This window comes from Pezoporus occidentalis, unplaced genomic scaffold (genome assembly GCF_034315485.1).
Source record: "Pezoporus occidentalis ecotype Australia unplaced genomic scaffold, CSIRO_AGI_Poc_V1 ctg294, whole genome shotgun sequence".
In the NCBI taxonomy this organism is placed as follows: Eukaryota; Metazoa; Chordata; class Aves; order Psittaciformes; family Psittacidae; genus Pezoporus; species Pezoporus occidentalis.
In genome coordinates, this window is record NW_026914874.1 from 721,282 (window position 1) to 738,037 (window position 16,756).

At 46.0% G+C, this 16,756-nt stretch overlaps 1 protein-coding gene across 4 annotated transcripts in view; it reads left to right on the forward strand.

The window, feature by feature from the left end:
• The window catches only part of MAGI3 (membrane associated guanylate kinase, WW and PDZ domain containing 3), a 73,484-nt gene that overhangs the window by 54,618 nt on the left and 2,110 nt on the right, over positions 1-16,756 (forward strand). For 2 of the 4 annotated variants that reach the window (XM_062626599.1, XM_062626602.1), the window contains exons 12-20: positions 367-520; positions 1,107-1,198; positions 3,322-3,514; positions 4,692-4,877; positions 8,400-8,585; positions 12,153-12,255; positions 12,365-12,491; positions 13,000-13,143; positions 14,786-14,924. In XM_062626599.1, coding sequence (XP_062482583.1) covers positions 367-520; positions 1,107-1,198; positions 3,322-3,514; positions 4,692-4,877; positions 8,400-8,585; positions 12,153-12,255; positions 12,365-12,491; positions 13,000-13,143; positions 14,786-14,924 — 1,324 coding nt within the window. Of the gene's footprint in view, positions 1-366; positions 521-1,106; positions 1,199-3,321; positions 3,515-4,691; positions 4,878-8,399; positions 8,586-12,152; positions 12,256-12,364; positions 12,492-12,999; positions 13,144-14,785; positions 14,925-16,640; positions 16,731-16,756 lie in introns of all 4 variants that reach the window. The other 2 variants (XM_062626603.1, XM_062626600.1) reach the window with 2 other exon arrangements.

Consider the following 16,756-nt stretch of genomic DNA (forward strand, 5'->3'; position numbering starts at 1 on the left):
CGTGGTGGTGGTTTGTGCTCCAGAGCCCAGCAGGTGCCTGCCAAGGAATCCTCTCTTCTCCAGATGTGACTGGTCCTGTACGCCTGCTTCACCCTGCCAGGCAGTAACTACCAGGAGCTTTACTCATCCCTGAGCAGCAGCCACTTCAAACACCTCTGTAAGCCCAGTCCTCAGTAGAAATCTGTGGCCTGATGAGGAAGACCTCAGTAGTCTGGTCAGACACACACTTTGGAAGAGCTACGTGGAGTTATAATATTATTCCCTTATTTTGCTCTGTGTTTCACTTGTGTGTGCTGTTTATTGTCTTTGTGCAGAAGTACACTGTTAGCTTTTGATGTAATACAGATTTGGTGGGGTCTGTTTCAGAAGGACAAGCAGGACAGTTCAGGGAGCTTGGAAGCTGTCAGCGATCCCATCCCACAGCCAATGCCCTTTCCACCCTCTGCTGTACGACCAGGCTCTCCTAAACTGGACCCTTCAGAAGTCTACCTGAAGTCTAAGACTATATACGAGGACAAACGTGAGTATATCAACTTCCAACTTGGGAATGCTCAATTTTAAAGGATTTTTTTCATTGTTATCTGTGTGGTAAAACTGTCTTGACTTTCTTACTGAGTTTGATCATGTCCTGTAAATAAAACATTTCAAAAAGTGCATAATTCATACAGACATCAGAAAACTCTGGAGCACTTTTTTAGAAAAGATACAATGTGTTTCCACCATATTTACAATAAAACAGTTAATCATAGAAATGGTCTCAAGGATGATCTAGATCTGAAGTAAACTGAAGCAGACCTGGCCATTACAGAGTTTACAGAAGGTAGCTTGAAGTTTACTACGGACTGGCTTTTCTCCTGGCCCGCTGTCTGAATGCAGCTGTGATTTCTCTTGGCATTTTGTGAATCTGGCCTTCCCTTTTCAGCCTTTTCTTAAAAGTAAATGTTTCCATTTTGGAAAGAGAACATCAGATTTGGCTGTTCAAATTATTTATTGTGTTTGATTACTGTGTTCTGTTGATAAGGAGAGTCAGAATGCAGCACCAGAGCATTATCTTTCAGTAATCAAAGATAGCTCCTAACATGTTTTGAAATGGTTCTTTTTCTTAGCTCCAAACACAAGAGATTTGGATGTTTTCCTACGAAAACAAGAGTCAGGCTTTGGTTTCCGGGTGCTTGGAGGGGATGGACCAGATCAGCCTGTGAGTGAAACTGTTTACAGTTGCCTACATGTTGTCTTACATTACTGTTAGAATGACTCCTACTCTGTCATCCTCATTTCCCTCTTACTCTAAACAGTTCAGTGATGGCAAAATTGATCAATTCAGTGACTGCCTTTTAAAGAGCAAGAATAGATTCAGATTACCTTTCTTTTCCCCCCTCTTCATGGCTGACTTTAATCTGCAAGGCTCCCATGCCCTTTCACTATCTGAGTCTGGTTTTGGCAGCAGTTGTCTCTGTCGTGTTGATAATACTGATGGTGTTTCTGTAGCTGTTGCTGTGTCTCAGGAGCCCTGAAAAGGTCAGTGCTGGCACCCAGCCTTTGTCCCTTTCCACCTGATCCCAGTGGTGGTCTTGGCACAAAAAGTGCCCTGGAAATGCTCCGTGTGCTGTGCACGTCAGCACATCCCAGGGAGCAGATGAGTGGAAGGAAGCAGCTGGTTACCCTGCAAAACTCCATCAGGCCATTCTTTTGAATGCAGCCCAGTGAAACAAGGCAGGAATTGGGGTTGTGTTGCACCCCTTTTCCCCCATCTCTCCTGCCAGGAGAACAAAATGCATTTTGTTCTGTCAGGCATTGGGTTTCTGGTGAATTCATCTCAAGGAAATAAGCACAGCCTTTCCAGTGCACTCTCTCAGGCTTTTATTTGCCTTGTATTTTTCCCTCTCATAAAATACAAAATGTGGTACTTAAGATTTTCATGAAAGCCTTGAAGCAGAACCTACTGAGACTGGCTTCCTTCTGCAAATGGATGTGGGCATTGTATTGCATTGTAACTGGCATCAAAACATAACTCTGATGTTTGCACAGGAGGAAGAATACTAGCTAGGGCCTAGTTTGCTGTAACCAGGTCAGTGTCTAGAGTTCAGGTATGTTTTTAAGTCATCGATGTAGTCTTTTTTCCAGGCCTCAGCCTGCAGAGCTGGGCTTGCAAGACTCTCTGCTTGAGAGGTAATTGCCAAGGAATGGTGGAGTTGGAGGCATATGGGCAAATGCCAGTGCGGAAACCCCTGGGTAGTCTGTTCTTTAGGAGGCTTCCCTTTATTTCCAAAAAGACAATAATTTTTTGCTGGGAAGAGGTGCTGAGACTTGTACCATATGTCAGGAGCCATTCCTTCGGCTGTCAAGTTAATAGGAAAAGCTTTTGGAACAGACACTCATAGGCTGTTTTCTGATTACAGTTAAGGAATATGGTTTTTTCCATTCACAGCTCTGACCCAGTACTGGCCTATTTTATTATTATTTATTTTTTCCTAACATGCATTTAAAGAAAAGGAAGAGCAAAACCAAAGAATTTTCCTTCAGTTGCACTTTATAGCATTTGTGGTGTTTTGTTTCCATGACAGCCAATAACTGTTGGTAAGTGTAAAGCTAATGTCATGAACGCTGTGCAGATGGTCTGCCCACCGTTGTTTAACCCCCAACAAGTACTGGCCATAATTAATCTTTCATTTAACCTGAATGTAATTCCAGCATATGAATAGTGTGTGCTCAATTTATCTGTTATATTTAGTAGCACTTTATGAGGTGGGAGTAGTCAACGTTGATAAGGGGAGTGCAGCTGTTTGAATCCCATTATCTAATCACTAAAAGCTGTGTGCTGAAAAAGCTCCAAGCATGGAACTGTCTGAGCAGCTTTTCAGAAATAAATCTGAATTCTTTCAAAAGCTTTTACTTCTTTCCTAATCACTCTGACCTAGTCTTGCTTAAGAAGATACTTGAATAAGTAGAGTGAATGACAGAGGCTTTCGTTTCAGTGTCTGGGAAATCATATAGATGTAAAAAGTACAGTCTATGCTTAAGTCAAAAGTTGACCATTATGCTCAAGAGATGGTGTTTTTTCCAGAATTCATGGAAATAAGGATTAAAAATCCCTCAAAACTAAGTATTTACTCAATGCTTTGAGCCCCCAAATTGCATCCAGAGTCAGCTGGTGCAAAGTACACTCGCTGGCTGTATTTCTGCTACAATTGGACAGTTAAATAACCTTTACAGTTACGTTCCCAAAAGCCCTCATCTGTCAGGATTCACCTGGATTCCATTACATGTTCTGATGAGTTCATGTTTTGCTGCTCAAACCCCCTGACTCTGCTCTGCTGACAGATTTATATTGGAGCCATAATCCCATTGGGAGCAGCAGAGAAAGACGGCAGGCTTCGAGCTGCGGATGAGCTGATGTGCATCGATGGAATCCCTGTGAAAGGGAAGTCACACAAACAAGTTTTGGACTTAATGACCAGTGCTGCACGGAATGGGCAGGTGCTGCTCACAGTCCGGAGGAAGATCTTCTTTGGTGGTATGTGTCTGTCTGTCCAGAGAGGGTACTGCAGGGGACACACGTCTGGCTAAAGGAGCACTTTTTGTAATCAAGTCATCTACAGCTGCTCTGAAACTTGTCAGTTACTGCACTAGAGATGAGCAGCCTGAGATTCAGGAGGGTCAGCTGTAATTCTTAGTAAGTGGAGAAAAGCAGAATTCAGTAAGCTGATGCTTTGGTGCTTGCTGGTTTGCACTGCTCACACAGGTAGGGCATTGAAAATTATGATGGCTTCAAACCTTTTTGCAGATGTTAATTAGAACAGCCACTAGCCCCGTGCAAATTGAGTAGTGACACGATCTTTTTTCTGTACAAGCAGTATTCTCAAATCTCTTGGCACCTGTGTGTAGCAAGAGTAAGTGCATTCAAACCAGAGGTGACTCAGGGTAGCATCTTGTGATTCTGCAGTTTTAGGTCAGTGTCCAGGTCAGCAGTGCACAGAGGAGCATTGTCTGTGATTCGATGATGCTGATTAAGTGAATGACAGAGCTGGGATGGGCTTCAGGAGAACTGGTAACAGTCCCCTGTTCTGATTACCAACCAGTATTGCATTTCCATTGCATTACTCAACCGTTCATTCTGAGTATATACAAGTAAAAGGAAAAAGTATTTTGAAGAGAATTCTCAATGTCTTTTAAGATACCTTATGGTCGATGAATACTTCAAGACCAGAAGTTTGTAGGTTTCCTAAACAAAGGCCTGACTTCAGTCTTCAGGCTGCCTTTTACGAACTTATTTCCATTGTTCCAAGTAAACTGTTGCTCCTCACTTAAGATAGCAATAGTTGTGGTTTGTAGCTGATTCTCTGCCGTAGATCTTGTAGCATGCAGAAAAGCCACAGTGGTTTTTTTTTTACCATAAAAAGGCATCAGGTCACTCTAACAAAGTCTGTGTACACAGAGCCAGGTCTGTTCACCTGTGTGCAACCAGTGTGCAGCAGGCTTTCTTTGCATAACTGGGCCTTTGAATGCTTTATCCTGCATCTGATTTCGGTCTGATCCAAATTGCATTGTTCATAAACTCACCTCTTAACTTTCCCAGGCAGGCAGTGTTTCCTTACACTGGCACTGATACTGAGACGTAGTTTCGCTGTAGCTGCTTTGTAAACCAGCAGGATTGGTTTTTCCTTATTTGTTGTTTGCCTGTTACCTGAAAGGGGAAAAGCAAGCAGAGGAGGAGGAGTCGCAGCCCGTCTTCACACAGAACGGCTCTCCCCGCCTGAATCGGGTGGAGTTTGCAAGCTTGCAGTCCCCAGAGGTCTACGATGTCCGTCTGCAGCGGAAGGAGAATGAAGGATTTGGCTTCGTCATCCTCACCTCAAAGAACAAACCTCCTCCTGGTGGTAAGTGCAGTGTTCTGGTGGTGGTGTCACTGCTCCTGCTGGCAGCAGGTAAGATGGGATGCAGCTTCTTTATGGATTTCTCCTTCTTTGATGTGTTGGTGTTACCTACCCAGCACTCTGCAAAGACACAGTCATTTTCCACTCACACTGTTTCACAGCCCAGATAGCTGAGGCTTGGTCTGTCTTGCTTCATGTTCATGCTCTTCTTCACCCAACAGTGACATAAGTGGAGAGCAGGGGGAAAGTCTGTCACATGCAACCAGCCCATACACAGGAATGTGAACTTGCCGCAGTCCTCAGCAAGATGATTCCCACACTGCATTAATTCGTATGTGTTTTAATGGAAGTGTAGTTTCAACCTTGGCTTTATGTTACCTGATCGGGTAGAATTTCTCATTTTGGGAGATCTGAGAAGGTAGAGGCTGCAATACTTGGAAGAAAGCAATGAAGTTGTTATTGTCAGACAGGTAGGGTGCTTGTCTAGAAAGATAATCAAAATGAAACAAGAGCATGCTCTGGCATTACAGTTCTGACATATGGACATGGCTTCAGGCATAGCTGTAAAGATAAACAACAAAATAACCAAGGTTAAAAGCAGAAAGAAAAAGAGCTACTGTGAGCAGAAGTGAATGAGAGAAGCTGCTTGAAGGAAGCCATGGAGACCAGCTCAATGACTAGAAAGATCTGTGACCCCCTGCACAGGAGCAGGTCTGCTCAGTGTAATCAAGTACTCCTTGTGCTGATGACTGCTACTTATCTCCAGTGCCAGGGAGAGGCTGTTGAATATTTTTTACAAGAGGTGGTGAGTAGGATCATCTTTCTGAGATTCATTCCTGTTGGCCATCACAAAATAGTTTATAGACTAGTTAGGGTTGGAAGGGACCTTCAAAGGTCATCTAGTCCGAGGTTTGCTTATCTGTGGCAGCCCTCAAAATGTCAAGCCAGCTCCATGTTCAGCCACAAATGAACTCAATTCACTGCCATTAAGGTACAGATAACTCCTGAAATCCTTACTCAGTTCCTTTAGTTCTGTAGTGTAAATCACCCTTCTGAACTCATCTGGTTCCAGACAGACATAATGATGGCTTGACAGCGTGTCTCTTACTGAGCCTCAGACACTTCTGTTTTTCCACTTCATTTTACTGCACAATAAAAAACCAGCAGGAGCACAGAATAAATAACACTGTGCTGAATTCATGTGATATATATTTAACATGTGATACAGTCTTGGCTCAGTCAGTACCTTTTCAAGAATGTTAAAACCAGCCACTCTGGAAGCACTCAGCATGATGGGATGGTGAAGCAGCAGTGGTCCAGGCACGGTGCATCCTCTCTCTGAGGATCTGCTGCAAATCCCTGTTTATTTGTTATTAGAAGTGAAAGTAGGAGACAACTAAAACCAATTCTAGTGCTGGAGACATAAGCCCTGTGGTCCAGGCTATTTCTAACGCACAGGAAAAAAAAAAGAAGAGATGCTGGTGCAGCCACAGGCTGTGCTGTGCAGAACTTCCCTGTGGCACAGTTTAATATGGAGCTATTGTGTTCTTCTAAAGCCAGGATTATTTTAAAACAAGTAATCAGCAGTTGAGTCTGCAGCCCTGCAGTGCTTTACTTTTCACAGTTGGCTCTTAGCTTTATATAGTAGTTAAAAACCCAGTCTATTAAGGGAAGATTAAATAACATTTAAACTCATGGTAAATGCTAGAAGGCATCAACGTCTGCTCTTTCACAGCAACTTCTGCATGTGCTAGCTCATTAAAACAATCCTTGATGGCTTTTCAGTCTTGGGTGCCTGATGATGATGTGAAAGTGTTTCAGATTTGCTGCCATGGTTTTGAAAAGCCAGCTGATAGTTCTGACAGGTCATAATGTTCCTCACCTCTCCAATCCTGCAGAGGAAAGCATGTTTGGGAGAGCAGCAGCTACAGAAAATAGGTATCCATCAAACCTGCTTCAGGATTTGGAGACGCAAACAGGCTTTTACATGAAGTACCAGTGAGGGTATTTGTGACACATGTGGAGGTCAGTCTAGAGAGGTCTTTGGAAATGAGTTACGAAGGAGCAGTGCAGCAGTTCCTGTGCAGAAGAGCCCTGCTGAAGGATTTGGGAAGGACAGAAGCCAATTTTGCTGTGCTTTCAGGGATACAGATGAATGAAAGGCTGCTCTAGATGCATGGGGAAGCACACTGACTGATGTGCTTTGATGTAATGTGAATCTGCTGTTGGGGCCACTTCGGCACCCAGGCAGCTCAACAAGCTGCTCTTTTGCCCCAGGCTTTGGTAGGCTTCTCCCCTCACAAAGGCATCTTGCTGGCTGCCCAGTGCCATCTGCAGCACTGATGTTTGGGTCAGTAAACTGTAAAACAAGATCTCTCCCTGAGCACCAGCACAGCTCTTGGCAGGGAGACACAGGAGCCATGGCAGGGCTCTCCCTCCAGAGGAAGAACCATGCTAGAGTGGAGCATCCCTCCCTCCTTGGTGCCTTTTTAATTCTGCTCTCCCTGCATCTGTGTTCATCTCTGGGAAAGTAACTACAAGCAGCCTTTTTTCCTTCTAGTTCTCATAAAATTCCCTCTTTTCCCTGTTCTGTCTTTTCTGGCCTTATCCCTTTGGCCTTTAGAAGAGTCTCTGTATGGAGAAGAGTTTCACCACGGGATGGACTGAGGAAACCAAGCCAGGAGAGCTAGTTAAAGTTCAAGATGATTATTACAGGTTCACGTTTATCTTGGAGAGCAGGAATAGGGAATGGGTCTGTGCAGACCTTGTTGTGCTGCCTGGGTGTGCTGAGGGTAGCTTCTGATGCTCGCCAGGTTACCAAGTCGTTGGCAGGAGAAGTTGGATTTCCTTTTGAAGAGTATTTAAGGCTTAGTTTTTGGTTTCAAGGAGGAAGACTTAACCTGTGCATCTGGATTTCTAATGACTATGTTAAACTGGCTCCGAGTCCACACAGTGAACCAGGGTCTCTCTGTGAAATGGAAAACAATGCAATAGGCAAAGAAACTGCTTTGGGGACACATGGTTTTACTCATCCCTTTACAGATGTGATCTTTCTGCTTGTGTTTCTCTTTAGGTGTAACACCTTGGGTGTGGTAAGGCTGTGCTCTCAGGCATTGCTGTTCGCATTCACTCTACTTTCTTCATTATTTGCAGGGTGTTCTTGCACAAGCAGTGCCACCTTTTAGAGCAGGGGCAGTCTCTGGGATGACTGTCACAGTCTAGGTCTGTGTGGTGCTTGTCTGACATAAATCACTGTGAGGGTGGTGAGGCCCTGGCATAGTTTGCCCAGAGAAGCTGTGGCTGCCCCATCCCTGGCAGTGTTCAAGGCCAGGTTGGACACAGGGGCTTGGAGCAAGCTGCTCTAGTGGAAGGGGTCCCTGCCTGTGGCAGGGGGCTGGAATGGGATGAGCTTTAAGGTGCCTTCCAATCCAAACCATTCTGGGATTCTATCATTCATATCATCGAATGAATATTAATAACGAATATCATATGAATATGTTGCTGTGCCTGTTCTTGATTTCCTAGTGATTCCTCACAAGATTGGGCGAGTTATAGACGGGAGCCCAGCTGACCAGTGTGGGAAGCTGAAAGTGGGAGACCGCATCTCGGCGGTGAACGGTCAATCCATCGTTGAACTCTCGCATGACAGCATAGTGCAGCTCATCAAGGATGCAGGCAACGTGGTGACTCTGACTGTTGTGGCTGAGGAAGGTAAGGAGGGTGCATGGTCCCAGTGTGTTAATGGCTCCTACTGCACTGCCAGAGTCTGATGTCTGTGACTTCTGAAGTTAATTTGCTTAAAGTGGAGTATTTTAAGATGCTCGGCAATTAAAGAGAGTGAAGCTCATCCAGTTGCTCTGGAAGAGCTGAAGGCAAGTGGGGCAGAGAGAGACAGCTGCTAAGGTGGTTATACTGAAAAGTAAGATACAGGTATGAACAGCACAATGCAGGGTAAGAGAAATTCTCATGACTTTTCATGTGAGAGAGACAGACTGCTGCTCACATGGAAGCATGTCTTAATCAGACCTTGTATTCTGCACCCAAAGAGAAAAGACCTTTCCTTGGGGGTGCTGCAGCAGACACAGGATGATGCCCAGAGGGAAGATCTTGCCCCCAGACAGTGCCTGTCTCTTGCTGCTGCCAGGAGCTGAGTTCCATGTGAGGCAGGTGCTCCTGTGATGCTCTGGAGCATGTGGCCTAGGTGCTCAGGTGCTCTAAGGCCACAGGGACACCTGCTTTCAGATCCTCTCCATTTACATGCTCTGAGGTTTTCCATCCTGCTATATTTCAAATACACAAATTGCTCAATGCTGTATCCGGGATACAAAAGAAGCATCCAGTAGCCCTGTCTGCCAAAACCACCCTTTGAAAAGTGGTCACATTCCACCATAAAAACCTTGCCTTGGGGTTTTCCTGCAGAGCCTCTGGGCTTGCTGGTGGATTCTTCACATGCAAATACTGTGTCCATCCAAGCATCAAAGTGAGTGTTTGTGACTGCAGAGTCATCACAGAGTCACAGACTGGTTTAGGTGTGAAGGGACCTTAAAGCTCATCCAGTTCCAACCCCCTGCCACGGGCAGGGACACCTTCCACTAAGACCAGGTTGCCCCATCCAACCTGGCCTGTATTTTTAATGGAAGCTCCCAGGCAACGCTGCATTCAGTATGGCATTGTTTCCACACAAACAGTTCATTATAAATATGTAAAATCCAGTCATTTGAAGAGGCAAAGCTGTTTTCCAACCCTGCTTGCCACTGTGTTTTTCTGGATTGCTGCTTGTGGCTTTAATTAAACTTGCTATCATTGTTTTATCAGAGAGTTGGCTTTTTTCACCTTTTAAATAATGAATACCTGAAGCCAGAATGTGAATAAATCCAATAGATGATTCTCTAATTTCACATTCATGGCAAATATTTAACATGCTCTCTCAGCCTGTAATACAGAATTTCAAAAGCTTAATTTTCTGTTTTGTTAATGCTGAAGCAGAGAGACTTCAATAAATTGTTACTTTTCTATTAAGGTTTTCATTCTATCAAATCTGATTCATTCCATTTTGAAGGGACACACTTCAAAGCAGTTGCCCAGGGCCATGTTTATAATGCAACTGAAGTTGTATTGGTTGCATTAGATTAGTTTCTCTGGGGCTCTTAATCAGCTTTGTTTTGAGAACAAGCTTTCTGAAGGTAACATTTTTGTCCCTTATTAATGCGTGACCTTACCTGGATGCTGTGTAAGAACTCATCCCACTTCCTCAGTTACAGACTTGGGAGCCAAAAACTGCATAGAAAGCAAGAACCTGAGGAGAACTAATTGGGGGGGGGGGGAACCTCTCTGTAGCAGGTGATAAAACCAGACTGAAGAGACCAGACAGAAAAAACGTGTGGCATAGAGGAGGTGGAGTTGGCGTGTATCAGATGTAAAGACAGTGAAAGAGAGAGAAAGAGAACCTGTGCCACCAAAATGGGGATACATCACCACTTGTAAATTCTCCTTGATTTAGCTGGAGAAATCAGTTACCTGCCAGCACAACGCTGTATACAGCAGATCCTATAGAAAGCCAGGGTGGATGTGAATTAGTCATGAGTCCAGGTGTTTTCCCCCCTGGTTTGCAGGGAGAGAGCTGAGCTTCAGAGATGGTTCACAAGACAACAGTGAATGCTGAGGAAGGTGCAGGAGGCAGCTCCAAAGGAAAAGGTGCCCTTTTGCTGTTCAGCACCTCAAAGCATAAACCCTGATGGAGTTTGCTGTTCCCCATTCTCTTCAGTGCTGTCCTCTGGGATTGGCAGCAATACCACCTTGTCCCCCTTCCCTCTGCCTCCCAGCTTTCACAGATGCGTGATATTTCCTTTTCATACAAATAAATGAATTGCACTTGATGTGCCAGAAGACTTTCTTTAGCATTTTTCACAAAAGGAGGAGCCTGTCAGCTTTTGTGGAGCATTAGCTGGAGACACGATGGAGCAGGCTGAAGAGAGGACTGGAGGATTTGTACAAACAGATGGCGTCTTTCTTGCCTGTGCTTCTAAATTAAAACTCTGAGGATAAACCAGGAGTAAAGTTGACGTTTTGTCTCTAGAGAAAAACCTCCTGAAGGCATATCATCGTAACAGCACCAAGCAGCCTGTGAAGGACCCAGGAGGTCTCGCATACCTGAGAAATTCAGTCTAACAATAGGCATTCTGTTTTCCTTCCGTTAAGATCATAGAGTCACAGAGTGGTCTGGGTTGGAAGGGACCTCAAAGCTCCTCCAGCTCCAAGCCCTGCCACGGGCAGGGACCCCTTCCACTAGAGCAGCTTGCTCCAAGCCCCTGTGTCCAACCTGGCCTTGAACACTGCCAGGGATGGGGCAGCCACAGCTTCTCTGGGCACCCTGTGCCAGCGCCTCAGCACCCTCACAGGGAAGAGCTTCTGCCTAAGAGCTCATCTCAGTCTCCCCTCGGGCAGGTTAAAGCCATTCCCCTTGGCCTGTCCCTACATCCCTTGTCCCAAGCCCCTCTCCAGCTTTCCTGCAGCCCCTTCAGGCACTGGAGCTGCTCTCAGGTCTCCCCTTCAGGAGCCTTCTCTTCTCCAGGCTGCCCCAGCCCAGCTCTCTCAGCCTGGCTCCAGAGCAGAGCTGCTCCAGCCCTCGCAGCATCTCCATGGCCTCCTCTGGCCTCGCTCCAGCAGCTCCACGTCCCTCTGGTGCTGCTGCCCCAGAGCTGGATCGGGGCTGCAGGGGGGTCTCCCCAGAGCACAGCAGAGGGGCAGGATCCCTTCCCTGAGCTGTTGCTCACGCTCTGGGGGTGCAGCCCAGCACCCGAGGGGGTTCTGGTCTCAAGCACACACTGGGGGGCATGGGAGCTTAAAGCTTGAGCACTTTGTGTATTTTACTGGGGTTAGTTTGAGATGGATCTGAGTAGCCCTAGTCCCTTCTGTCTGTCTTTATGTCTGAATACAACACGGGCTTATTCATTGCCTTTTATCAACCTGCAGACGTTCTAAAACCCTTCTGTTCATGCCTGCCTCAGTTAAAATGATGTCGGTTTTCTGAAGGAAAGCCTCATAGGTAAGAATAAAATTCCAGGGAGTTTATTCCATGGAACCCGTTGGGTTCCTGGCTTATGGCATTAGACCTCAGAAAATCCTCTTTGCCTTGCAACCGCTGCGAGGTGAGCTCAGCCTGGGATGCCAGACAGCAGCGACAGCAAACAGAGCCCCGATGGACACTGTTCTTGTGGTGAGCTTGTTGCCTTTATTACTTGTGAAGTCCTGACTGTTGATTTTGTTTGAATCTCTTAGAACACCGTGGTCCTCCCTCGGGAACAAACTCCGCCAGGCAGAGTCCAGCTCCGCAGCACCGACCACTGGGACCAGCCCAGATCAACGCTTCCAGCACAGACAGGTACAGAGCTTTTGGGGTTGGCAACAGGAACTGAGAACAGCTGGAAAAGCTTAATCAGAGGGGGTTGTTAATGCAAAGGTAACGTCCACATCCTTTTCCCTCTTTGTAGGGGAGCCACGGAAAGTGAAACTGGAAAAGAAGTTTCAAGTAGTTACAGGCTTTCCTGGCCTGAGCATAAGCACTTGACACAGCCTGATGCTGGCGTGGCTTCACTTGTTGGTAGCCGTCATTCCCAGGTACAGGTAACTCACGAGAGGGTGCAGATGCATGCATGTTACTTGTCCATCAGGATGCTACGGTGGCATTGCCGTGGGGTATTCAAATCAGAACAACAAAGCATTCCCCTGTCAGACCTTGGGTGGAGAAGTTGCAAATAAAAACGCAGTGAAGTGTTGCACAGAATGTTTTTGCTAATACCTTAAATGTTATTATCTCCTTAGAATAGTTTAGTATGTGTTATAATGCTAAAAGAAGCAGCAAATGCTTGCAGTAGGGCCACTGCAGACCCTTTGGCAGTTTCTTACAGAAACTTCATGCATATCTAAAACTTAGCAAGGGAAATGTTGTGTATGCTCAGAGTTGGGATGAAACCGTTACACCCAGTCATACATCAGTGGTGGTGAAGTGGGTGTAAACCATGGATTGCATGTTTCTCAAACTGTGCGAAGCATTTCTCCAGGAAAACAAATGTTTAAATGTGCCTATAGGTCCTCATCTGTTTTTTCTCTCTGACTTCCTGCACAGAATCCTGGCTGTTTCCCAGTGGAGTTGGAAAGGGGCCCTCGAGGGTTTGGATTCAGCCTTCGAGGAGGAAAGGAATACAACATGGGCTTATTCATCCTTCGACTCGCTGAAGATGGGCCAGCTGTCAAGGATGGGAGAGTACACGTGAGTTTGTCTTCTCCCATCAGTTTGTTGATCAAGCCAGCTTTCTGGCACATTGATTTACCCACAGTGGCAATATTCTCATCGTTGTGCAAGGCATTCACTTTCAGATGTTGTAGTAAAAGCAAAGCATACGGATACAATGCCAAAGAACAATGGTAGGTGACAAGCTGTGACTGCTGCCCAGAGCTGAATTTTCAGAGGCTGGAGCATGAAGCTGAATCCAGATGCCCACAAGATGCTGTTCCACGTGCAGTCCTGGTGCTTTACTGCACATACAAGCACTGGCACAAGGCTCTGCCTCCATTTGTACTGTAGTTCACAGTGCAGGGCTGGCACAGATATGTGCTGGAGCTACTGTGAGGCTTAATTGGATGTGGAATTCTAAGTATTGTTATCTCCTATTGTCCTGTTCTTTACAGTAATTTGCTTCTTCCCCCGTGCTTGAGGGACTACATGAGTGTGGCATTCAGCAGTAATATTTTCTCTTGCATTCCTCCTCCAAGTGCTGTTACACTGAGCTTCAGGGCTTTGCTTTCCCAGCAGGAGCAACCAAAAGGTTCCCAGCTGACTGCACACTGCTTAATGTAGACAACCCATGCCAAGGCATCGGTTAGCAGGGACCATGATAGCAAGATATTCCTGAACATTCCATCGTGAAGCCTCCTTCCACCACTTGGCACCTCACTGGGCAGGGGATGTGTGTTTGCAGGGGTGTGTTCACTGCACCAGCAGGCAGCCGTGTCCCATGGGGACGTGATTCCTATGGAGGAGCAATGCCATAAGCACTGTGCTGCGTGTCCCCAGCAGCTCGAAGCACAGAGGGGCTGCACTCACCCAGCGTGAGGTTATTCACACATTTCACATCATTCACATTCTCCCTTCTCAGCAGGAAAATGGTGTCATTTTCTGGCTGTACTTTAAAACTGTGAAGAGGAATTTCTCACCCAGTTAATGGCAACTGAGCATGACAGGAGGCACGTCGTGTGGAGCGGCGTGTCCTGTCCTATCCGATGAGTAACCACACTGTGACCTCCTTTGGCAGAGACAGTTTATTTAACAAAGCCCACTCAGTCCCTTTAAACTGCTAATTTTATGCACTAGTGACATCCATTGGCCGATCCATGTATTGTAGAATAGATTGCATGACCCTTTGTGTAGGGGTGTTGTTCCAGCCCCTTCCCAGCAGCCTGCTAAGTTAATGTGAACAGTCATTTACCTGCCCGGTGCCTCTGTAAGTTGCTAATGGAATGAATCATGGAATGGTTCTGCCAGGGATGGGGCAGCCACAGCTTCCCTGGGCACCCTGTGCCAGTGCCTCAGCACCCTCACAGGGAAGAGCTTCCTTCAGTGAAAATGCATTCAGGCATGTGGCTATGTTGATCTCATCATTTGTAAGTAACTGGAAGATGTGCTTAAGCGACCTCAGATCTGCTGGGGAGAAGACCTGCGTGAAGAACTTTGAACCACCACAGTGTTGGGTCACGTCACGTTGATCGGCAGCCATGGAATGGTGTTGCTATTGCTGAATGGATTTTAGCATGAGGAGAAAAATAGGAGCCTCTGCCTCTTATTTGATAATTTCTAAATTAAAAATCAGTCTGTAGTGTCAGAGAGATGAACCTGGTTGCTTTTTTCTCCTCAGGTTGGTGACCAAATAGTTGAAATTAATGGAGAACCCACCCAAGGAATCACTCACACACGAGCCATTGAGCTGATTCAGGCTGGAGGGAATAAAGTGTTGCTGCTGCTGAGACCGGGGACTGGCTTGATCCCAGATCACGGTATGTCACCTCAGGGGCTCCTGCGTTTTGAGGGGCCAAGGCCATGGAGGCCAATCTGAGAAGGAGATTTTGGTGCTTGCTGAAGGGAAGCAGTTCTCTTTTCGACAGCTGTGCAGCTCTTCAGATTCATTTTCAAATATAAGGACTATTTCTGTCAACACAAGTACCTGGGAATATCACACAGTGTGGAATCACTGTGTGTTTGTGACTGAACTAAGTTCTCAGCCCTGTCTAAGCTAATCAAGTTTTCCTATACAAATGTGATAATTAGCACTGATAGACTCTTCAGTTCAAATCTGCTATGCTACGGTACTCAGTTCAGAATGCCTCCCTCTATTGTTACGAACATTACTTCTGTACAGGTTTAGTTCCCTGCTTTTAGCCTTCTAAATTATGGACTGCTTCATTTCTCAAAGCCAAAGCTTCAGACAGCAGGGATAGAGGCAGCTTTGCTCTCAGAGTGAGTTCTGTCTGTTGCAAACAGTGACTTCTGCATCCACAGCAGGAAAGCACAACTTTGTAGGCAAAGAAAAGGGAAGGGCAGAAAATCAAACGCTCTTAGGGGATCTCAGTTCAGAGAACAGAACTGAGGGGTTTGAATCTGATTAGGAAATGCTCCAGAGCTCCAAATCAGAAAGGCTTGTGGCAGTGTTACAAAGCAGAGAGTGCTCTCTCTGTCGGTCCACCTTTTAGTCTTTTCACCTTGATGCTGACACCAAGGTTCTGATGATAAACTCAGCATTGCAATGTCGATTCTTCTGAAGAGCTTTTCAGTAACAGTGCCTGAGTGTGAGTTTATATAAACCACTCAGGTTGAACTCCCAAATTGTGTTCAGTCATTTACAGCCTGCAGCTGGCACCTACACAAGGGGTAAAATCTGCTTGGAACTTCCTCCATTTTTTTCCTCCAGAGAGTTGGAAGGTGGCCCCTTCACATCTTACTGTTCCAACCCGCGCTGCACAGTCAAGTCAGTGAATTAGCTCATGGCATGGAAACAGCCCATCTGTAAACCACGAGGGCTGTTCGGTGCCGTCCTGCTCAACTCCTGGCTGGGGTTGACTCTCACTGAATTACCTTGTCTTAAGGGGGAAAGTTAAATGCAGCCTTCCATCAGTGCTCTGATGGGCTTCTGCTGAGGTCCTCTTGAAAAGCAGCATTGACAAGCTAGAAGAGAAAGAGACAGCATGTGTGGGCACCTCCAGTGCTCTGCTTACAGCTGTGTAAGCGTAGGATAATTTCAGCATTGACAAATGGTGTTTATCTTGCAGCATGAGGGATGCACAACAGTGATCTGGAATCACTCCTGGCCCTCTTGCTCACAGAAATCTCCCGAGTCGGAGACAGAAACACAGAATGATAGTAGAGCTTTCATTCCTTCTTCAGCCTGGAGAAGAGAAAGCTCCAGGGAGACCTTAGGAGCAGCTCCCAGAGCCTAAAGGGGGCTACAAGATACCTGGAGAGGGGCTTTGGACAAGGACAAAGGGAATGGCTTTAACCTCCCAGGGGGGAGATGAAGATGAGTCCATGTGGTCCAGCCCTCTGTCCAAAGTGGGGCCCGAGATGAGGTTAATCAACTTAGATGAGCAGTGGTGGAGAAGGGAAGGGTTTTGTTGCCTCCTGTCTCGCTGTAAATCATACATTTCTGATTGAAATCTTGCTTGCTGTACTCTGTGATTTTGGTATATAGTTCTGGGCTTTTTCTCTTCCTCCTTCAGGTTTGGCTCCTTCCAGTCTGTGTCCCTACGTGAAACCTGAGCAACATTAAGGGCTTTCAGTGCTTTTCTTGGTTTTTCCTTAAAGACTTGGTAAATCTGCATGTCTTGTGTTTCAT